The 23196-nt window shown below is 64.1% G+C and overlaps 1 protein-coding gene across 1 annotated transcript in view; it reads right to left on the bottom strand.

Moving 5' to 3' along the window:
- FOXO6 (forkhead box O6) overlaps positions 1–22787 on the bottom strand; it is a 37862-nt gene extending 15075 nt beyond the window's left edge. The window contains exons 1-2 of the mRNA XM_021554833.4: positions 22502–22787; positions 21392–22377 (exon numbers count right to left, since the gene is read on the bottom strand). Coding sequence (XP_021410508.2) covers positions 21392–21817 — 426 coding nt within the window. The 5' untranslated portion in view covers positions 21818–22377; positions 22502–22787. The remainder of the gene's footprint in view (positions 1–21391; positions 22378–22501) is intronic.
- Between the last annotated feature and the right edge of the window lie 409 nt (positions 22788–23196).

The raw sequence follows: 23196 nt of genomic DNA, 5'->3' as shown, positions 1-23196 counted from the left end.
CCCCATGTCCCCCTGTGTTGCCCCCTGTTCCCCCCATGTCCTCCCCATGTTCTCCCATGTTCCCCCCGTGTCCCACCGTGTTCCCCCATGTCCCCCCCATGTTCTCACCATGTCTCCCCATGTACCCCCATGTTCCCCCCGTATCCCCCCGTGTCCCCCCATGTTCTCCCTGTGTTCTCCTATGTCCCCCCATGTTCCCCCCGTGTCTCCCCATGTTCTCCCTGTGTTCTCCTATGTCCCCCCATGTTCTCCCCATGTCCCCCCATGTTCTCACCATGTCCCCTCCATGTCCCCCCATGTCCCCCCATGTCCCCCCATGTTCTCCCCATGTCCCCCCATGTTCTCACCATGTCCCCTCCATGTCCCCCCATGTCCCCCCATGTCCCCCCATGTTCCCCACGCTCTGCTCCGGGGGTCCCCCTCCCGCCCCACACGCTCAGCTCACCCCTGCAGAGCAGCAGCCCCACAGGGGTGCCCCGAGTCCCTCTGTGCCGTGACCTTTCACGGGGCTTTCAGGGGAACACGGAGCAAAGCCAAACCCTCTCCAACAGCTGCGTCCCAGCAGGGCTCCAGCAGCACTGCAGGAGCAGGGACAGGCTCCCTGTGCCCTCAGGGCAGCTCCTGGGGATGGGAGCTGCTCTGGCCCTGCATGGAAAGTGCCTTCTGCTTCTCAGAGTCAGGGAATCCCTGAATTGTCTATCTGCTTCTCAATTAGACTCAGAGAATCCCTCCCTGGGTTGGGAGGGACCTTAAAGCACGTCCCTTCCCACCCCCTGCCACGGCAGGGACCCCTCCCACTGTCCCAGGCTGCTCCAGCCCCAGTGTCCAGCCTGGCCTTGGGCACTGCCAGGGATCCAGGGGCAGCCACAGCTGCTCTGTGCCAGGGTCTCATCATCCTCCCAGGGAGGAATTTCCTCCTGCAAGAGATCTCCTCCCACCACCAGCAAGCACAGATGGCAAAGGCTTGGGAGAACTCAGGGGGATGGGGACAAGAGGGGTGGCCAGGACAGCAGGGACATCCCTGCCACCAACTGGCCTTGGCTGAGAGATTCTTCATGGAACAGTTTTATTCCAAAAAATAAATTAAAAAAAAAAAAAAATCCCAGTTGCTCAAGTGAACGAATGTTTATACCAGTTTGCAGGTTTCAGGCCCAGAGGGTGGAGCAGGGGAGGGTTCAGTGATGCCTCTAAGGGAGAAAATCCTCACCAAGGGGACTTGCCGTGCAGAAACGTGGCAAGCAGCACTATTTTAAAAACGCCTCTGGAAATAGGGAGCAGTTTCCAGCCAAGGGAGGGGTTGAGTGCCTCTGGTGGAGCCCATGGCACCCCGGCAGGCTCTGGGCTGTCCCTGCTGTCCCCACGCTGCTGCTCAGTGTGCTGCTGTCCCCAGCCAGCCTTCAGCCAGATCCCCCCATGCCAGCACACACTGAAACCCTCCAAAACCCTCCAAAATCCTGCAAATCACCCCTGGCAGTGCCCAAGGCCAGGCTGGACAGGGCTCAGAGCAGCCTGGTCCAGTGGAAGGTGTCCCTGCCATGGCAGGGGTGGCACTAGATGGGCTTTGAGGCCCCTCCCAACCCAAACCACGAATCTGTGAGACCCCCACATAACCCTGGGGTGCCCTGGGGGTCTCCCCAAGGGGGATGCTCTTAGGGGTCACCCTGGCAGGCAGGGTGAGGGGCTCACAGCTGGGGTGGCTCCTGTGTGGGGTCCTGGGGGTGAAGAGGGATGGGGACTCCATCCCTGCCATGCCCCAGGGTGGCAGCCACAGCTCGGGGGGTTCTCAGCCCCTGCTGGGTGCTGGGCAGGAGCCAAAGGCAAAGGTGGGGTAGGGAACATGTAAAATCTGTCCCAGGGGGCTGAAAGAGCAGCCCCCAGCCCCACAGCAGCCCGGGTGGGTCACAGCCCTGCCCGGGATGTCCCCAGCCTGCCCTGGGGTGTCACACACTGCAGTCACACCCTCATGGCACAACGTGCACCACCCTGCACGCGGGCACTACAGTCACAGCCCCTCCCGTGTCCCTGCCACCCCTGCTGGCTCAGCTGACCCTTCTTTCTCCATTCCCCTGCACCTGCTAATGACAGACCCACCCTGCAGCCTGTGCTCACAGCACAGCGAGCCAGCAGCAAGGAGGCCAGGAGGAGGAGGAGGAGGAGGAGGAGGGGAGGCTTCCCCCACGCTCAGCTGCCCGAGGGTGGGCTCGAAGCCCCCTGTGCCCCAGAATGTGCAGGGCCTTGTGCCAGGATAAAGCCCTCTGCACTGCCAGGACCCAGCAGCCTCCGGGCACCCACCGGGTGCGACTCCAGTGGCTGAGCCCTGGTGTCACCACATGGATCTTTGGAGTCACGGCACAGATCCCTGCTGGTGTCACCTCATGGATCTTTGGAGTCACGGCACAGATCCCTGCTGGTGTCACCCCACAGAGCCCCGATGTCACTGACAAGCTCGTTTGTGCTCGTGGGCACAGCCCCACTGATGGGAGGGAAAAGGGGGACCCCCGGGGCATCCCCTGCAGCTGGCTGCATCCCCTCGGTGCTGGCAGAGGTGCTGCTCCCAAGGAGGTCTGTGCTGGCTGCCAGCAGGGCTGTGGCTCCCCAAAAATCACCCCAAAGCAGCTCCCAGCCCAGCACACGAGGCACAGCAGAGGATCCACGGGGAAATCCTGGCCAGTGCCGAGCTGCAGGCTCCGATTTCATCCAAACACATTCCCTGGGCAGGGCTGCGCCTCAGCACGGGAATTTCCTGGCTCTGCAGCCACGCTGGAGAAAGCACTTGGAGCTGCCCCTCCTGGGAGGCTCCCAGCCTGCCCTGAACCCTGATGCTGCGGGGTTTAGGGGGTGTCTGCTCCCCCTGAGATGTGCACTGGGAGCAGGGTGTTGGGGAAGATAAAACAAGAAAGCCTTATAAATATGATTGCCTGGCAAAAGATGTAGAAAATAAAGAGATTGAGATGGCAACAAGTTTTGAGATACCAAACCTTAGTTACTGCACAAGTAGAAAACAATAGTACAGCCAGGATGAAGACAAACCCCGCTTCTGGTTGAACAATGCCCTTACCTACAGATAGATCCAAAGGTCAAATGGAATGTTCTATCTCACTCCCCAAAATGTTTGGGTCATCCCACACCTGTAACCCTCCCCTGAAGCATCAGGAGTCTGTGACCCCATTGGCCCAAGTCTTGTTCCAGCCCACCTTGAAGCCCCTGACAAGGAGTCCCTGAGGAGCCAGACGCTCTCTTGGAACTTCTGTTCTCTTGGAACTGCCCCTCTCCTGGAACATCCTCTTGGGATCCTCTCTTATCTCCCTCTACCCCTTGCCTCTCCCTGCCCCCATGCCCTGGGGCCTGCCACGGGTCACGTCTGGTGACTCCAAGCAGGGCCCTTCACCCTCTCTAACAAACCAGATATTCCAAGAGCAGCCTTCAGAGATCTCTGGTCTCCATTCATCTAAGCTGTCCCGGAACCAGGCAGCATTTACTACACCACCTGGAGTGGGACAGGGCAAAGCTGGGCACAGGGGACACACTTGGGATGGGCACTGGGATGGGCTCATGGCATGAAGGGCATCATCAGCTACAGGCAAAAACCCCAGCTCCAGCCTGTGCTGGGATGCTTTACCCACCTCACCAGTGCCCTCCTGCACACACCAGTTACCCCGAGGTGACCAGAAATGACCAGAAATGACCAGGAATGACCAGGAATGACCAGCTGCCCTGGACCCTTGCCAGCATCCCTCGGCTACTCCTCCCTTGGGAACACCGCCTGCCCACGAGCCCAGACACAGTGCCCAGCCCTGTGTGCAGGCACAGGGTGCCCAAGCCTTGCCTTTCCTCCACCCTGAGCTGCCCACGGCTCCCCACGCTCAGCAGACCCACAAGGCACCTGCAGTGAGCAGAGTGGGGGCTGTGCTGTGTCCCAAATCTGCCAGGCTCGTGCCTCACCCTTCCAGCCCTGCCTTGGCAGGGGCAGCTCTGGGACGTGCCAGCCTGTCCCCAGCAGCCAAGGCCACCCCACAGCAGCACGGGGGCTGTCAGGTGGGCACAGCAGAAGGCAGCCGGGGACCCCCGGTGCCTGCCGGCCCGAGCTGCTGGGTTACCCGGGAAACAGCGATGACATCGCAGGGCATGCAGGGAAGCTCTGCCCGAGGTGTGCGGGATGCCATCGCCGTTGCCAGGGAAACAGCAGGCGACATCCTTGCAGGTGAGGTGGGTGCTGGGGTGGGCGCCGGGCAGTGCCGCCCAGCGGGGCTGCTGCCCTGTGGCACACAGCCTGGGGGCTCTGGGGTTGGCTGTCCCATGCCATCCCCCTGGGGCACTGCTGAGGCCATGAGGAGGGGACTGTCCCCTTGGGGACACTGCCACCCCACCTGGGAAGCCACCACGCCCCAGCTCTGGCTGGGCGCTCTCTCCCTGCACCCGCTCCTGGCTCTCCACACACAACAGCCGGGGCAGCTCCCTGCTGCAGCTCCCCCAGCAGCCCTCGGAGGGGCCGGCAGCGTGCCCACGCCACCGAGGGGCAGCTCCGCATCCCCGTGCCACCTTCAGCTCAGCCGCAGCCTCTGCTTTTCCCTCCAAGGGCTCGGAAGCACCAGGAACAACTCGAGATTTCTCCCAGTGTCCCAAACTCTGCCACCAGGGATGCACATTCCCTCGGGCAGGGTGTCCCCCTGCTCTGAGCGCTGTTTGATCACACGGGGTGGCAGAAAGCCACAGCCACTGCAGGCTCCCCGGGCTGCACCTGCACGGGCTGGGGCAGGACACAGGGATGCTCGGCACGGGCAGGCAGCGGGATGAGGGAATGCTGCCAGAGCAGGCCCAAACCAGCAGCACAGGGCTAGCAACAAGCCAGGGTGGGCTAACAACAGCTCCAGGGAGCTGCTGCGGCACGGGCAATTGGTGGTGCAGCCTCTGCCCCCCCAGCACGGCTCTGGGAAGGACTCAGCCAGCACAGACAGCCCGAGGAGGAGGAGGAGGAGGAGGAGGAGGAGGAGGAGGAGGGGAAGCAGGCAGAGCCACCCTGGGGAGGCAGAGGGATCCCTGTAGGCTGCTGCAAAGCAACAGGAACACAACAACCCCCTCCTGCCTGCCTTGGGGGAGTTTGCCACCCGAGGCGGAGCAGTTTTATCTGTAATGGCAAAACTTACATCAGCCAGAGCTGCCGAGGCAGCGGTCCCGGGGCGGCTGGAGGGAGGATCGGGATCCACCCCGCACTGCCCCGGCCCCAGGGCAATGGAGCCACCGGCCCGCCTGCAGCAAGGAGGAACGGGAGATGCCCTGGGCCAGGCCCTGCAGCACCATCAGGACTGTTTTTTATTGCTGATGAGTGTCTGAAGCAAGAGCCCCAGGTAACCTGTCCCCTACAAACTGGCAGCAACGCCTCGGGCTGTGGGATCAGCCCCAGCACCTTCCCCAGTCCACACTGCCAGTGGGGTTTGTGTGTCAGCCAGAGGAATCAGACATTTGGAAATAAAACTACTAAAAAAAGGTGTCTGGGCAGGAGGGTGTCACAAAATGACCAAAAACGGGCAGAAGGAACCAGTGCTCAGAGCACCAGAACAAAGCAGCTCTGGACTGCAGTGGCAGCACCCTGAACCTGAACCCAGGGGCTTGAACCCATCCACAGCCCCCTGGATGTTAATTTTAGGGTGTTCCTGGGAGGTGGAGGTTGCAGCAGCGCTGGGGCGGATGCCAGGATGAGAAGGCACAGGGAGGAGGTGTGGAAGGAACGGGAAGTCACACATCCCTGCAGGAAAGCAGCTCCTCACGACTCTTTCCCTCTGGAAGCCCACCCTGAGGAGTCTGAGCACCCGGGGTCACACCTCAGCACCCCCCAGGCTGTGGGCACCTGCCTGTGGTGCCAGTCTGGGCACAACAGCCTGAGGGTCTCCCTGAAGAGCTGGGGGGTGGCAGGATTCCCCATCCCGCCCATGTCCGGGGGACCGGCAGCCCTTCTGCGGCCAGCCCTGCCCGCGGGGCCCCCGGCCGCCGGCCCCGGCTCCGTGACACGGAGCTGTAATTGAATTAGCCGGAATTAGCCGCTGCTGCCCGGGCAGCGCCGCCTGCAAACCATCCTCGAATTCCTGGGCACGGCGCCCGCTCGCCGCCCGCATCCCGCCCGCATCCCCTGCAGCGCCGACCCCGACCGGGGGGCTCCGAGCGCCGCGGGGTTCGGTACCGGGCTCGGTACCGGGGGGCTCCGAGCGCCGCTGGGTTCAGTACCGGGGCAGCCCCGAGCGCCGCGGGGTTCGGTACCGGGCTCGGTACCGGGGCAGCTCCGAGCGCCTCCGGGTCGGTACCGGGGCAGCCCCGAGCGCCGCGGGGTTCGGTACCGGGCTCGGTACCGGGGCAGCTCCGAGCGCCTCCGGGCTCGGTACCGGGCTCGGTACCGGGGGACTCCGAGCGCCGCTGGGTTCGGTACCGGGACGGCCCCGAGCGCCGCTGGGTTCGGTACCGGGCTCGGTACCGGGGCAGCTCCGAGCGCCGCGGGGTTCGATACCGGGCTCGGTACCGGGACAGCTCCGAGCGCCTCCGGGCTCGGTACCGGGCTCGGTACCGGGGCAGCCCCGAGCGCCGCTGGGTTCGGTACCGGGCTCGGTACCGGGGCAGCTCCGAGCACCGCTGGTCTTGGTACCGGGCTCGGTACCGGGGCAGCTCCGAGCGCTGCCGGGCTCGGTACCGGGGCAGTTCCGAGCGCTGCCGGGCTCGGTACCGGGCTCGGTACCGGAGCAGCTCCGAGCGCCGCCGGGCTCGGTACCGGGCTCGGTACCGGGGCAGCTCCGAGCGCCGCCGGGCTCGGTACCGGGCCGGGCAGCGCTGCCGGGAGCCCCCCGTGCTGTCCCCGGGCCAGCCGCTCCCCGCGCCAGCTTCCTCCGCTACAGAATGTACCGAGCCCCGGCGGCCGCGGCCAGGGACACGATGTGCTCCCCGCTCCAAGCCCTGTTTTTCCTGGCCGGGCTCCTGCTCCGCTGGCGGCCGGGTTTTGTCGCTCAATGCAGCTTTTGTTCGCTCCCCGCTCGCCTCCCTTCACACCTCATCCCACCCCTGCAGCCCTCCCAGAGCCCTCTGCACCCGCCGTGACCGTCCCCGGCCCCGGCTGTCCCCGGCCGTGACCGTCCCCTGGCCTCTCCTGCGGCTCCACCACCCCCTCGATGGGATTTTCCCCTCCCCACGAGCTCGGTCACGGCTGCTGGCAGCGCCTCCCGAACCCCTCCTGAGCACAGATCCCAGTGCCAACCCCCAGGAGGGAGGAGGGCACTGTCCCCTCATGCTGCCCCCAGGGTCACTGACCACTCATTCTGTCCCCAGGGTCACTGTTCCCTCATGCTGCCCACACTGTCACTGTCCCCTCATGCCCCCAGCCCCATCCTGCTCTGGGCACACCCTGGCAGCCTGTGGTGATGTCCCACCCGTAACTCGCCCACGGCTGTTATGGGGCTGCAGGGGGATGTCCCCCCGTGGTGCCAGGCTTGTCACTGTGCCAGCCCCATCACTGCTGCCCTGCCAGGACCCCGCAGGGTGACACCCATCCACAGTGGGGATCTGGGGAGGGTGGGAGAGCTGAGCACAACTTGCAACCCTGACAAGCATTGGAAAACGGGAATTTTCCATTTAACTGCCAGAGGGCAGGGATAGACGGGATATTGGGAAGAAATTCCTCCCTGTGAGGGTGGGCAGTCCTGGCACAGGGTGCCAGAGCAGCTGTGGCTGCCCCTGGATCCTTGGCAGTGCCCAAGGCCAGGTTGGACAGGCCTTGGAGCAGCCTGGGATAATGGAAGGTGTCCCTGCCATGGCAGGAGGTGGGACAGGATGAGCTTTAAGGCTCCTTCCAACCCAAACCAGTTTGAGATTCTGTGATTTGAGGTCCAGTATAGAAGCTGATTTCACCTTCCCAATCTTTGAACATTTCCTGTGGTAAAAGCAAAAGAGTCCCTATGATCCCAGACTGCCAGTATCCCATTTAACCCCCTGGATTTGCAGTATCCCATTTAACCCCCTGCCTGCCCTTCTCCTGCTTCCCCTTTCAGCCACTTTGCCCCCCGAGTCCCGTGAGCCAGCAGGTCTGGCTGCTGAGTAGGATCTACCCCTTGAGCACCGGGGCAGTCATCCCTGGGGCTGGGACAACCCCAAATCAGCACCTGGGGAGACAGCAAAGATGCAAACCCTGCCCACAACACCACTCCCATCCCCCCAAGCCCATTTGGGAATCACCTGGCAATGCTCCCTCCATCCCTGCCCACAGCCTGAGAACAACCAAACCTCCTCCATCCCTGAATCCCTTCACTCTCCATGTCCCCATCCCTGCCCACAGCCTGAGAACAACCAAACCTCCTCCATCCCTGAATCCCTTCACTCTCCATGCCCCCATTCCTCTATCCTTCATCCCTCCCCACAGCCTAGGAACAGCCAAACCCTCTCCCACTCCCTTCACTCCACGACTAATCCTGATGGCATCACTCCTGTATCCCCAAACCCCTCTATTTTTGCCCCCCCTCATTTTTTCGCGGCTGCTCTCTTCCCTGGCAGAGGGAGGGGGTCTCCCCTGCATCCGTCTGGCAGCTCAGCCCCTGTCGCCAGGGGGGCATTAGCACCAGAGCTGCAGGGAGCTCCCCGGGGAGAAGTAAGTGGATCAAAGGGTTTTAGCAGCAGACGGCTCCCAGACAAATCTGGATCGTCTTCAAGGCAGCCACTTGCGGCTACAAATGCACTTTCTGCCTGCAGCTCCCCCAGCCAAAAGTTTCACGCCGGCTTTAGTGCGTTTAACCCCTCGCCGCTGCCGACCCCGGCTGGGTGGGACCCGCCCGGCAGCGAATGCAGCCCTGCAGGAAGGGCTGCACTTGTGCAGACACCCCCCAAAAAACGGGGTGTCCTGAGCCAGGCAGCGAGACCAGCTCAGTCCCCCATCCCTGGCGCAGTGACAAGGGGACACTGAGGCACAGGGGTGGGGCAGATGGGGGTACCTGCCCTCCATCCCCTGCCCCCCCTTTGTCCCACCCCAGTGCCCCGGCCAGCCCCCACCCACAGCACCCCCAAAGCCACGCTGGGAAGAACTGGGGGAAGCAGGGAAAGGCTCTGCTGGAATCTGCTGCCATGAATTATTCAGGATAATTGCCGGAGCCCCTGGTTCACTCTCCCCATGCAGGAGCAGGATTTGGGCTGCAGGGAGGGCTGGGGGCAGGGAGAGGGGTCCCAGGGACCACTGCCCTGCCTCCCCGGGGTTGTGTCACCATGGGATGCCTCAGTGAGGCAGGAGGGGACCCCAGGCATCTGTCCCCTGCTGAGGAGCCACCTCAGCATCTTGGCTGGGGGAGTCCTGCCCCAGATCCCTGCAGCTGGGTACCTTACTGGGACGCTGTCGGTTAAACTGGGAGCTTTGGGGAGCCAAACTGGGCCCCCTGCAAGCAGCCCCTTCCCAGCCCTGCACCCCACCCTGCACAGTGCATACCCCAGATCTGCCAGCCCTGCACCCCACAGTCCATACCCCAAATCTCCCAGCCCTGTTCCCTACAGTCCATACCCCAAATCTGCCAGCCCTGCATAGTCCATACCCCAAATCTGCCAGCCCTGCACCCCACCCTGCACAGTCCATACCCCAAATCTGCCAGCCCTGCACCCCACAGTGCATACCCCAGATCTGCCAGCCCTGCACCCCACAGTCCATACCCCAAATCTCCCAGCCCTGTTCCCCACAATCCATACCCCAGATCTGCCAGCCCTGCACCCCACAGTGCATACCGCAGATCTTCCAGCCCTGCACCCCAGCCCTCCCACAGCACTGCACCCCACATCTCCCCAGCTCACTGCCCAATTCCCAGCTGTGGGGCCATCCCTGAGACCCCCACGGGCACAGAGAGGTGTCCCTGACCTCGGGCACAGAGGCACCTGCCCAGACCCCATCCTGGTGGCAACCCCATGTCCCCCCACGGTGGGTCCCCACCTCAAAGCCCCCCAGTCAGTGACAGCCTCAGCCCTGGCACGGGGGGCTGGCAGGAGCCTCCTGTTCCTTGGCTGGGGCACTCAGGCTCCAGGATGGAGGGAAAACACGAGGGTCAGCCAAAATATCTGCACGGGGGGTGAGCAGATCCTGCTGGGATCCCAGAACTGCCTGGCCTGGAATGGGCAGTGGGAAATCTCAGCCAGGAAGTCCTGGCACGTGGGAGGACACCTGAGAACATCCTGGGAATGCGGGAATGTGGGAATCCGGGGATCCTCACCCCATGGCAGCACAGAACAGCAGTGCACCCCCAGAGCCATCCGGGACCCATCCCAAATACTGCTGCTGGTGTGCCATGGGGCCAGGGCTCAGGGCTTCCCCCAGTGACACCAGTGACACCCCAGGCTTCCCCCAGTACACCCCAGGCTTCCCCCAGTGACACCAGTGACACCCCAGGCTTCCCCCAGTACACCCCAGGTTTCCCCCAGTGACACCAGTGACACCCCAGGCTTCCCCCAGTGACACCCCATAGCCCAGAGAGCACGGAGGGGCCGGGAGCAGAGCCAAGCACATCAGGACTTGTGGGCACACAGTCCCAGCAAAAGAACATCCCAGAGCTCAGAGTGCACTGGGCTGACTGGGAACCCCCCCGAGGGGCAGGAGCAGTGGCCCAGCCTGGACTGCGAGGTGTGGAGCTCTCCCAGGAGCAGATGTGTGGGGCAGAGGCAGTGGGAATGGGGTTTGCAGCAAGGTTTTCTCTGGGTGGGGGTCAGGGTGCACAGGGGCAGCGGGTGCAGGAGGGCAGGAAGGGCACGGGGCAGGGAATGGGGACAGGGTGCCAGGCATGGGGCAGGGAATGGGGACAGGGTGCCAGGCATGGGGCAGGGAGCCCAGGCAGGTGCTGCAGGTGTGGGGGCAGCATGCAGGGTAGAGTGGGCAGGTTTTGGGGAGCAGAGATCAGGGAGCACAATGCACACTGAAGGGAGGAGAGGGCAGCTCTGGGGTGCACAAGTGAAGGTTTGGGGAGCAGGGTGAAGGGTGCATGGCATGGGGAGCTGGTGCAGGTCTGGGTGCAGGCTCCAGGGGTGCAGGAGGCAGATTCTGGGATGCAGAGTGTGGGGAGCAAGGCATGCAGTGCAGGGTGCAGGATTAGGGCTGCAGGTTTGGGGAGCAGGGAGGGGGGTGCACAGCATGGGGAGCAGGTGCAGGATAGTGGGTGCAGATTTTGGGGAGCAGAGTGAGGACTGCCAGGTGCAGTTTTTGGGGTGCAGGGTGACAGCACAGCCTTGCAGGGAAGCTCATGCCAACAACACAGCCCCTGCATGCCTGAGGCTGACATTCCTGCCGCTCCCAGCTATGCCCCCCACACCCCACACCCCACTGCTGCAGGGCTGTGGGTGCCCAGGCCTGCCCTGCCGTGCCCGGGCAGGCTGTGGTGCCCTGCCAGCCCTGCTGCTGCGTGCCAAGCCTGGTACAGCTCCCTGCTGCCACTGCACCCGCCCCAGCCACGTCTGCAGCTGCCTGGCACCCTGTCCCCATTCCCTGCCCCATGCCTGGCACCCTGTCCCCATTCCCTGCCCCATTCCCTGCCCCATGCCTGGCACCCTGTCCCCATTCCCTGCCCCATGCCCCATGCCTGGCACCCTGTCCCCATTCCCTGCCCCCTGCCTGGCACCCTCCCCCATTCCCTGCCCCATGCCACCTGCCTGGCACCCTGTCCCCATTCCCTGCCCCATGCCCCATGCCTGGCACCCTGTCCCCATTCCCTGCCCCATTCCCTGCCCCATGCCTGGCACCCTGTCCCCATTCCCTGCCCCATGCCCCATGCCTGGCACCCTGTCTCCATTCCCTGCCCCATGCCCCCTGCCTGGCACCCTGTCCCCATTCCCTGCCCCCTGCCTGGCACCCTGTCCCCATTCCCTGCCCCATGCCTGGCACCCTGTTCCCATTCCCTGCCCCATGCCCCATGCCTGGCACCCTGTCCCCATTCCCTGCCCCATGCCACCTGCCCTCCCCTGCTCCCCAGGGCTGCCGTGGGGCTCTGCCAGCGCTGCTGCTGGAACATGAGGCACAGTGGGCACAACCACGAGGACACAGTGGGTCCCAGGGCTTGGGTGGGCACTGGGTGGTCCCCACGTGTGGGCAGAGGGTTTAGCATCCCCAGGGAAAGGGTGACACAGGGAGGAACTCAGCATCCTCTGCCTGGTACCCGCGGTGCTGGGGGCACGCTGCCACAGCAGTCAGCCGGGAGCTGCCATCCTGCTTCTCCTATTTTCCTTAAAAATATGAAATCCAGCGGGAAGAGGAGCTACCCCCTGTCCCAGGCAGCTCCTGCCTTTCACCTGTGAACTCCACTGCCACACACACCTTCCCCACATGGCACCAGCCCAACAGGACCCGAAATTAATCCCTGCGACAGAACAGAGCCGATTTTAACAACCAGCGCCATCACTGCATTACACCTCAGCAAGGGTGTGAGCAGAAACCCTGAGAAAGAGACTCCTTGTCTTGGCTTTTTTCTTTTCCCTTCAGCTCACAGGTAATAGCCACGAATGGGCAAACCCTCTTTTAATGGACTCTTAATAATGCTGTAATTTCCCTTTGCACGGAAAGTTTTCCAAACAGTCAAAGATTCAAAACAAAGCAATGATTGTTCCTATTAGCATTAAATTCTACTCTGGGAGAGAGAATAAATCAAGCCAGGGGATTCAATTCAAAACAGAACTATAAAAAATCCAATAATGATTTTTTAATATTAATAAGAAAAATATATTGTTATGCACCCTTAGCATTTAAACTTCTAATCCAATCAGCGGAAAGTGCAGAGATAAATCACAGCCACGGAGGAGAAGGGAACAACCATCAAGCAGGCAGCAATAAAATGCTGTCTTACATCCCTGGGACAGGCATAGGTTTGACAGTCTGGAAAAAAAAAAAGCCAAAATTTATAAGTCTGTCGCTCCACGAGCTTGAGAATCCCTCCCTGCATCCCGCACACACATTGCACCTGAGGCAGGGAGGCGAGGTGCAGGGAGGAGGTGATGGCCGGTGGCCTGGCTGCCCAAACCTGGTGTGGCTGGGCAGAGACGGGCACCTGCCCATCTTCATCCTGCTGGGACCCACCCGCAGCAGCCCGCAGAGCTGCAAGCGGCCGTGCCGTGGGATGGCACCGCAGGAAGCAGCGGCTGCTAAAGGAGTCCCAGCAGCACGTCGCAGCCCCGCTCTCCCACCGCTGGATGTTCCCAGCCCTGCACTGTCAAACACATCCAAGAGCCCGGCCGGGCTCCGTCATGCCCCACACCTCACGGTGCCACGGCGTGGTGCCCGCTTCCCCAGCGTCCACAGATGCCAGCCTGGAGCCAGGGTGTCCCCACACGCCCCACTGCCCATCCCCGTGCGGGGATGCCGGGCAGCCCTTCCCACCCCAAAAGCCCGTGGCCATGGGCGCTGCCACGCATCCCTGCGGGCCGGGAGCTGCCGGCCGGAATGCCAGCTTTGCCAGGGTGACACGCCGGGAATGACCCGTGCCAGGCTCCCCACGGCTGCCCCGTGGACCCGCACTCAGCTCCTCACGGACAATGGCATCACCGCCTCCCCTCCCTGATTCATCGGCTCTGGGGCCAGCAGCGGAACGCCACGCACAGCGTTCAGAAAGGCTCAGCTCCCCCTGGATTCCCCAAAACCCCGAGGCTCGGGGAGGGAAATGCCGAGCACCTGCACTGGCGGCCCCAGCCGTGCGACAGCCGAGGACAAAAGCCATCTGAGCCGTGCCGGGAGCTCCCGGGCCGGCGAGAGGGCGTTTGGGGACAAGGGCCGGCCACCGCTCCTGCTCGGGAGCATCCCGCAGCCGCATCCCCGCCGGCTCCCCGGGAGAGGCTGGGGAGGGGGGAAAGGATTCATCACACCTATTACAAGTCCAAACCTGACACATTCTGGGGCGTTTCTGCTCTGCTTTCCCTTCAGATGGTTTGGGCAGAGGGCTGGGGAGCAGGCGCCAGGCTCATCTGCAGGCTCACTGCATGGGTCCCAGGGGCACCCTGTCCTAGGGTAGGAAAGCTGCCCCCACTGCCCTGCTGGCACTGTGCAATGTATTTTAAGGAAAAAACCAGGGCTGAGGCGGGCACACACCCTCAGCCCAGCCTGATGGATGTGCTGAGAGCGTCGGGCTCATGGGCTGCTCCAGCCAGAGGGTGCCTGCAGGCTCAGCCCTCTGTGGGGCACCCCATGGGACACCCCACGTCCCACCACCCCCACACTGCCCCGTCACTCCTGCGAGTCTGGCTGCTGCAGGAGATGCCAGCAGCCCCTGGGGCAGCACAGTCACCAGTGCATGTGGCCAGGACTGGAAAGCGCTTGGGGCCCTGGAACGTGGGCAGTGCCACCACTGAGAGCAGTGCCAGGCTTTCCCCTGGGGCTCCCAGCAGCACCGGCCACCCTGGCACGCAGCACCCATCCCCTGCGCATTCCTCGGGGGCCCCGGCAGCGCCAGGGCTGGGCATGGAGCTGGCACAGCCCCACGAACGCCCGTCTCCTCCACACCCCAGGGCTGGCCTGGCTGCAGCCTCCTCCCAGTCCCGCGGGAGATGAGGCAGACTCGCCGGGAGACACCGCGGCTGCCCCGAGGAGGGCGAGGCAGGGGCAGTGCCAGCTGCAGGCTGGGGGCTGTGGGCAGCAGGATGTGCAGGGGTCACTCACAGCCTGAGCAGAGCCACCCCCATGGGGCAGGCGAGCAAAGGGGGTTTTGGGGAGAGGGGGGGGTGAACTTTTGAACCCACAGGCAGGAGATCAGTGCATTACCTTAACGCGAGTTAAAAATAACCGTCTCGTCTCTCGAAATGAGCCTGTCTGCAATTACAGCTTGGCATGTCTGCTCCGGAGCGTCCCCGCGCTGGCACCGCGCCAGGCGCCTGCCAACAACCCTCGCCTTTCTTCTCCTCCGTGCCACTGCCTCCTCTGTGCCCGGGGGGTGGTTGGTGTGCTTCTCAATCGGTGGGGCTCTTTTTGCCCCCGTCTCAAGTACATCAAAGGCGGCTGCTCAGTGCCCCAGCCTGGGTCACCCCACCCACCCACACACAGCCTTCAAAAGCCCCCAGTGCCGGACCCCGAAGCATGGTCACCTGGTGTCCCCAAGGACATCCTGTCCCCAAGGTCCCCGAGGACAGGGGGTCACTGCCACCAGTCCACGCTGCCAGGAGGGAGGTGCAGGGGTCACCGTGAGCCAGCCCGAGGCGTTGGAGGGTCCCTCCCGTGCTGCCCTGGCACACCTGACGAGCATCCTCCCGCAGGGCGTGGGCTGAGCGCGTGTGGGAGCCTGGCACAGGCACGGGGACACGCGTGGGACCACAGGAGGGAACACGCGGGGGAATCACAGGAGGGAACACGCGAGGGAAAACGCGAGGGAAAACGTGGGGGAACACACGAGGGATCACGTGGGGGAACACGCGGGGAACACATGGGGGAATCACAGGAGGGAACACGCGAGGAACATGCGAGGAACACGCAGGGGAACACATGGGGGAATCACAGGAGGGAACACGCGGGGGATCACGCGGGGGAACACGCGAGGGAACACGCGAGGGAACACGCGCCCAGAGGCTGCAGGTGCCCGGCAGCATCGCTGCCTGCACCCCTGGGATCCTCCCAGCCCACGGGCAGGTGTCTGTCAGCACCAGGGCGCCCAGCCGGAGCCATGCCACCGCCACAGCACCCTGGGCTCTTTGGGAAACCCCCTCGGCCCTGCAGGGAGCAGGAGCTGGGCCGCATCCCTGCTGCATCGCTGGCTCTGTGCATACAGAGTGCCACCAACCCCAGGGGACACGCCCAAAGGCCACCCCGCCCCAAGCCCGGCTGGGCATGGAGGGATGCACGGAGTGGCACCGGGGTCCTGGGGAGGGGAAGAATGAGTCCCTTGCTGACAAAGTGCACACCAGCCACACAGACCCCAAAATCAGCCTCTTTATGCTGCTGACACCCACCCCACAGGACAGCAGCAGTCCCAGGGGTGGACATCTCCTGGTGGAAGGTGTCCTTGCCCATGGCAGGGGGTTGAACAAGATGATCTTCAAGCCCAAACCAGTCTGATTGTGATTCTGTGACACCTCCCAGCAGGCAGCAGTCAGGGATGCCCCGGGATGCTGGAGCATCCCTGCTGGGAGGGAAGGAGCCAGCCTGCCTTGGGGGTCCCCAGGCTCCCCGCCCAGCACCGGCTGCCTCCTCCTCCTCCTCCTCCTCCTCCCCGCAGCGGGTGAAAGCGAGCTTTGTGCCGGGGCTTTCAGTTCCCCTGGCTGGCACCCGGCCAAGGCACCACATAATAATGAACAGATGCTGTCCAAAATGAGCCTCAGCGGCAGCCAGGCGAGCCTCCGCGTGTCCTTCCGTAACCCAAAGTGCCTTTCACCTCGGCACTAATCAGGCACCTTCGCTGGGAGCCGCCAAGGGTCGGGATAATTAAAATGATGTGAGCCGGGAGCAGGGAGCCCACCGTGCTGGGGGCAGGGATTGGGGGGCAGCTGCCTCCGTGGGGTGCAGTGGGGTGTCAGGGTGAGGGGAGACCCACACCCAGCTCCAGAGCATCCCCCTGGGGACACCCAAGGACACAGTGGCTGTGAGGCCTGGGATGAGCCCCAGGGATGGAGGGGGCAGCCTGAGGATGGGGGTCCAACCATGCCAGACCCTGCTGATGCACGGGGAGGGGACGTTCACCCCCTTCCTGTCAATGCCCTGCAAGGACCCAGAGGTGACAGGTGTCCAACCCCACTCCTTCAGCCACAAGGGCCTCCCACTGCCAGCAGCATTCCACGGAGGGAAACCTGGCCAAGGAGCCCCAACTCGCTCCCAAAACACACTTGGCCCGACCCACAGCCTCCCAAAAAAAAATATTTACAAGGCTTTTTAATCACAAAACCCATTTTCTAGCCCAGGATATTGGTCCTTCTCTCACCATAGCACCAGGAAACAGAGGCAGGGATGCACACAGGGATCCAGGAGGAAGATGGTGAGAGTGCCACGCTGCAAGCGCTCTTCTAGTCCACAGGATCTTAACTGTAGTTTATATTCCAGTGGTTATTAAAAATAAAGGGGGGAGTAGGGGGAGGAAGCTAAGAGCAGAGCAAGCTGTTCATTTGGAGCCTTTCCCTGGGGTTTAATAAAGCCCCACTCGCTTCTGTAGTATCATTTTTATGCTATCATAAAGCCGGACCATTTAGCAGGTTTGTGTTACTTCAGCAGTTAGCGCTGCATGAGAAGCGATTCCAGAAGAAGGGAGAGAGGGAAAAGAAAAAAAAAAAAAAATTAGAAGATGAAAACCTCCAAAAGGAGAGAGCAAAATGAGGTGGGAAGGAGGAAAGGGGAATCCTCACAGCCACAGCAGCACCGCAGCACTTCAGGGGATGTGAGTGGGCTCCACCATCCCTAGGAGAAGCTGGGGACAGCTGGGGAGACCCCGCTGCAGCCCCGGGGTACTGAAGGGTCAGAGACCCCAGCCCAGCTCACACAAGGGCATCCCGGGGGTGGGGACAGGAGAGCCAGGGTGGCTTATCCAGGAGCAGGGTGGAGCTGGAGCAGAGGGGTTCCCCGAGGTGAAGCAGCCGGCAGCTCCCCCCAGCCCTGCCTGCCCCTGGGGCTGACCAGCCCCTCTGCTCCCAGCCCAGGGCAGCCTGGGGAGCATCGGGCTCTCCGTGCCGCTGGAAAAATCGCCTTATATGGCGAGGATGGGATCCGTGACCGAGCCGAGCCCGGCCAAACTGCCCCAAGGGGAGCCCTGACAACCAGCCCGCACTCAGCCGGGCTCCCGAGCCGGGCACTACCCGCACTGCTAAACCAGCACAAACGGGAGCCAGCCTGCTGTGCACCCCCAGAGCCAGGCCACCCACCTCCCTGTGCCTGCCCCTTCACGGCTGTGCCACCCCAGGGGCAGCACCCATGCCCTCCGTGACGGGATCCATCCCCATCGCTCCCAGGCGCTGCGCTGGAGCCTCTCCAGCCGCGCTGGGCAACGCTCCAGAGGCACTGTCCCCAGCCAGGAGGGAAGGGCAGGGGTGGCACCAGTGAGAGAGCCACAGAGCCAGGAGCTGCTCCCTGGAAGGATCCTCCGGGGTGCCCAGCGGGACGCTCTGCCTTGGCCATAGCTCAGGGGTCACAGAGCAGCAGGCAGGGGCAGCAGCCTGGGACCCCAAATCCTCGAGCAGCAATGAGAACTCTGGCCACGCTGCCGCTCACACACCATTTCCACACCTTTTTCTGCCTAATTCATTTCCATTCTGCCCTGCAGGAGGACGGTGGCACTCGGCAGGGGGGTGTCTCTGCATGGCAGCCCCCGGCAGTTCTGACCCCCATGCCAGGCACGGTCGCCACGCTACCGACCCGGCAATATAAACGAGGAGGAGGTGGAGGGAAGGCTGAGAAATTAAGGTTTTCAGCGCTGTCAGAGCCGCATCAAACAGGCATCCACCAGCTGATGGCTTGATTGTTATATTTTGGATGTCAAACCGGAGCAAGCCGAACCCTTTAAAATGCATCAGCGCCGCTGCCTTTCTGACGGAGGGTGTTGGTTTCCCATTAACAAGAGGAAAGCGTGAGCTGGAGCAGAAAACTTCAAGCGCTTTGGAATTGATAAAATAACAACTCCCTAATTAAGCAGAACTGTCAGTCAGCGGGCGCCCGCTGCCCTGCATCAGGGAGCAGCAGCAGCAGCTCCAGCTCCTGGTGCACAAGCCCAACAAGCCAGCTCAGCCTGGGGGGAATGCACGTCCCGAGGATCAGCAGCCAGAGCAACCCCACTGGGCTCCCCATCAGCCCCAGACAGGTCTCGGTCCTGGTCCCAGGCTGGGCATGGCTGAGGTGTTTGGGTTCTGTCCCTCAGACTGCCTCACCAGGAATGATGTGGCTGCCCCTGGATCCCTGGCAGTGTCCAAGGCCAGGTGGAAAAGGGCTTGGAGCAAGCTGGGATAGTGGAAGGTGTCCCTGGCTGTGGCAGGGGGTGGAATGGGATGAGCTTTGGGGGCCCTTCCAACCCAAACCATTCTGAGGTTCTGTGATTGTATGAAACCATGTAAAGAAATGCGCAGCCTGGTGGGGAAGGAGAGGCCTGACCCCAAAATGCAACTCCTGCCAACAGCCTTCCCTTTCAAGGGACAACCACCAGCCTGGGGCACACATTCCTGAAGGACACACCAGACACCACAGCCAGCTGCATGTTCAGCATCCCCACTGCCAGCTGCATGCAGGGAGGGGTCCACCTGTGAAGGTCCCTCCAGTGCTGGCACAAGGCAGAGAGGGTTTGGAGAAGTCAAGAGTGGGATTTGCAGCGTTCAAGGCTGGGTTGAACATAGCTCTGGGCACCCTGGTCTGGTGGTGGGATGAGATGAGCTTTAAGGTCCCTTCCAACCCAAAGCATTCCATGATCCTACACAGCCCTGCCAGAGCAGCAGCACAGCTGATGCCCGTGGGCATTTTGGGCCCTCAGACCCCACCACCCTGCTCTGTCCAGCACACAGAGGCTGTGAAGGAACAACCAAAGAAGCAGCCGAGCCCTCCCTCCGACTCTGGCCAGGAAAAGCTGAAGCCCTGCCATGTTTCTCCCACGCTTGGGGCCACAGGGAAAACTGCCCAGCGCCCTGGGGACACGCAGGGGAGGGGACACCCAGGGGACACTGGGGCAGGGGACAGCCAGGAGGGAACACGGGCTGTGGGGGAGGTGTTTAACCCCTGACATGCTGGTGTCTGATGAAACCACCAAGCAAAGAGGGTCTCTGCTTCTCGCTCAGGCTGTTGCCAGCCCTGGCAGTGCCAGCCCCAGCTGGGCACTTGCAACACCAGGAGAGGCTCCAGGGCACCCCTGGGTGGGCAGGGCACTTCAGGGGACAGCCCTCAAGGGGGTTCAAATCCCAGTGCAAACCGGGGGGCAAGGGAGGCTGCCAGGAGGGAACAGCCCCAGCAGTGCAGCCCAGGCAGAGCCACGGCAGAGGAGCTCCAAGCCAGAGATGGGCCAGGAAAGGGGAGAGCACCCCATGATGGGGGGCACACAGAGGAGCCCACCTGAGCAAGCAGCCCCCAAAAATGACCCTGGTGCCCAACAGCAGCTGGACTCTGAGCCTCTCCTCCCCCCTCGCACACCACGCAATGTGAAGCCCCCAGTGACACGCGTGACTGCCTGGGAATCCCTTCACTCCTCATCCCAGCCCTGCCAGCCCCCTGGCACATCTCCAGACCCCATCAGTGCATGTCCCCTGCTGTCCCCATGGTGTGTGAGCATTGAGAGACCCTTTCTGCCCAGGCCTGTGCGGGTCTCACCTCAGGTGGAGGTTGGACAGCCCCACACAGGCACCACCTCCTGCCACCTCCGCAGCCCTGGCACCCTCCCCGCACCAGGGCACACCAGCTGCCCTCAGCCCACTCATCAGGAGTGGGTGCCCAGCCTCCACACAACAGCAGCTCCTGGACACAGGTGCCATACAGTCCAGCCCTCCTGCCCCAAAAGAGCCCAGTTTGCACCCAAGAACGACCCCCCGAGGTGGGCTGGATCTAGCTGCCCCCAGCAGAGCCAGGACACGCGTGCCAGGGCCGTCAGGCTGGTGTGGGAGCCCCCGGAGCCTGCTAACACACTAATCACACCGGAGGTGACAGGGCTTAGGGGAGGACTTAAGAGAAACTGGCTCCTTTTTACTGACACCATCTGGACACAGCCGATCTCTTCTCCCTCTCCCGTGCAGAGCCCCCCAGAGGGGCAGGGGTCGGGGTGACCCCAGACCCAGCACCCTCCGTGCCCTCGCTGGTGCCATGGATGCCCAGCTCGCAGCGACAAGCAGGGAGCACTGCCTGCGCCAGGGAATCCTCGGGAGCCCGCAGCGCCAGGCGAGCACGGAGCCGGGGAATGCCAGCCCGGAGCCGCGGGGACCGTGCGCTGCCCGGCGGGACGGGGACGCGGCCCCGGGGAAGGCGGGGGCTGAGCCGGCGGGGACGCCGCGGGTGAAAGCCCGTGCGGAGACAGCCGCTCCGGTACAGCCCGCCCTCCGGCCACGCCACCGGCACCGGGGAGCTGGCACGGCCGGCATCCCCACGGGCAGGGCCGGGAGAGCTGTGCCGGCGGGGTTGGCGTCGCTGTACCCCGCTGCGTGGGGCTGGCACTCGCTGGCTCACCTAAGGGTGGGAGAGCCGCCCGCGACCCCGCTGCCTGTCGCCGTCCCTCGCCCTGACCTCCCGGGGGACGGCGGCACCGCTCCGACCCTCACCCTGGCACGGGGACAAGCTCGCCCCGGTTCCAAAACACAACGCAACGAAGCACCGGCTCTCCCCAAAACTTGACCGAGCCTTTATCTCCCCAGCTGTGAGGACGGCGGGGATCCCCCCACCCTCCCCGCCAGGACCGAGCTCCGGCTGCCCCGGGAGAAAGCTCCAAGCTCCGGCACACCTTCGGGAGAGAGGGCAAAGTTGCGCTGGGGTTGGGGTCAGGGGGTCAGGTACCTTCCAGCCGGCAGAGCTGTTGCTGTCTCCTTTATCCTTAAAGTAGGGGACGTATCGCACCATCCAGTCGTAGATCTGGGAGAGGGTGAGGCGCTTCTCCGGCGAGCTCTCGATGGCTTTGGTGATGAGGTCGGCATAGGAGAGGTTGCCCCAGGCGTTGCGCCGGGAGGTTTTGGCCTTGCGGAGCTGCCCCACATCCGCGCCGGGGGGCGGCGGGGGAGCGGCGGCGACTCTGCGCTCCACCGGGGCCACCGCGTTCTCGGCTCCGTCCCCGCCGGCCGCCAGCGCCGGGGTTCCCCCCGCGCCCCCATCTTCCTCCTCCGCCAAGTCGGGGTGGGGGAGAGGCCAAGTGCAGGAGCGGGGACGGCTCTGCGGCTCGAAATCCGGGTCGATCTCCACCTGATGCGCCTGGAGCTTTTCTTCCATGGTCGCCTCCCCGCTGCCACCCCACAGCCCCCCCCCGGAGTTACGGGCGGTTTCCACCCAAAAAAAAAACCCAAACACACAACAAAAAACCCAAAATCTGGAGAGGGAGAAGAGTGCGAAGGCGGGCTCCCTGCCCGGCTGGAGGGGAGAAGGAAAGGAGGAGCCGCTCGGTGCGCGGGTCCTGGCGGGGGGAGCCCCGAGTCCGGGGGAGCCCCGGGTCCGGCGGCTCTAGGAGGCGGCTGCGCCCGGCGCCGCGCCGGGAGCGCCGAGCCGGGGGACACGCTGCATGGTCCTCGGCCGCCTCTCCAGTCCGGGCCGAAGCGGGGGAGTGTTTTTTGGTTCGGATTTGGTTTTGGTTTGTTTTTTACCAGCCGCGGAGCTCCGGAGCGGTTCCCGGCTCAGTAGCCAGCGGGGCGGCTGCGGGCGGGCAGGGCGCGGGGGCGGCCGCATCCATCGGGCTGGCGGCGCGGTCAGGCAGCAACAGATGAACCGGAGCGAGCGGCGGCGGGCGGCATCCTCGGACGGGGACCGGCGGGCTCCGGGGCCGGGCGGCGGGGCACCTAAGCGGGGAGAAGCGGGACGGAGATAGTGGGGAGCGCTCGGCGCGGCGGGCGCAGTCTCCCGCGGGCGGCCCGGCGCTAGGTCCGGCGGCGCGGCGGAGCCATGCTGGCGGGCGGCACGCACCTGACAGCGCCGGCGAGGGCGGCGGCGGGCGGCTCCCGCCCCTACGCCCCCCCGCTCCGCTTCAGCGGCCGCGCACCTGCCCGCCGCCGCCGCCGCCGCCGCGCTGCCGCCACGGCGCGGGCGGGCCACATGCTGGGGCGGCCGCGGCTCGCTCGCTCGTTCTCTCCTTCTCCCTCTCGCTCCCTCCTTCCTTCCCTCCCTCCGCCGTGCCCGTTCCCGAATGCGGGCGCCGCCGTGACACAGGGGGAGGGCCCGGAGGGGCGGGGGAAGGGCGGGGGAGGGGAGTGCCCCCGCGGCTGGCGGGGCAGCGGCGGGGCGGGCCGGAGCGGAGCGGAGAGCCCCGGCAGGGCGCTCGGGCACCGCGCTGCCCCCGCCCGGGCCGGGCCGCGACCCCCGCCCGGCCCCGCCGCGGCCCCACGTGCGCCCCGGGCGCCCCCCATTGTTGCCCCGGGCCGCCGCCGCCGCCTGATTGGCTGGAGGGGCTCGGCGGCCACGCCCCCCCGCCCGCTGATTGGGTGGGCGCCGGCGGGACGCTCCGCGCGTGGGGGGGATGAATGGGGGGAGCGGCCCCGCCCCTCGGGTGACGTCACAGTGCCGGCTGCATCCGCGTCACCCGGGGCAACGCGGCCGCGCGCCGGGACACGCCCCCTTACTACGGCCCCGCCCCGCCCGCCTCGGCCACGCCCCCGCAGCGG

The sequence above is a fragment of the Lonchura striata genome, chromosome 23, assembly GCF_050655825.1.
Source record: "Lonchura striata isolate lonStrDom1 chromosome 23, ASM5065582v1, whole genome shotgun sequence".
Classification (NCBI taxonomy): domain Eukaryota; kingdom Metazoa; phylum Chordata; class Aves; order Passeriformes; family Estrildidae; genus Lonchura; species Lonchura striata.
This window is presented reverse-complemented; position numbering and strand designations above follow the sequence as displayed.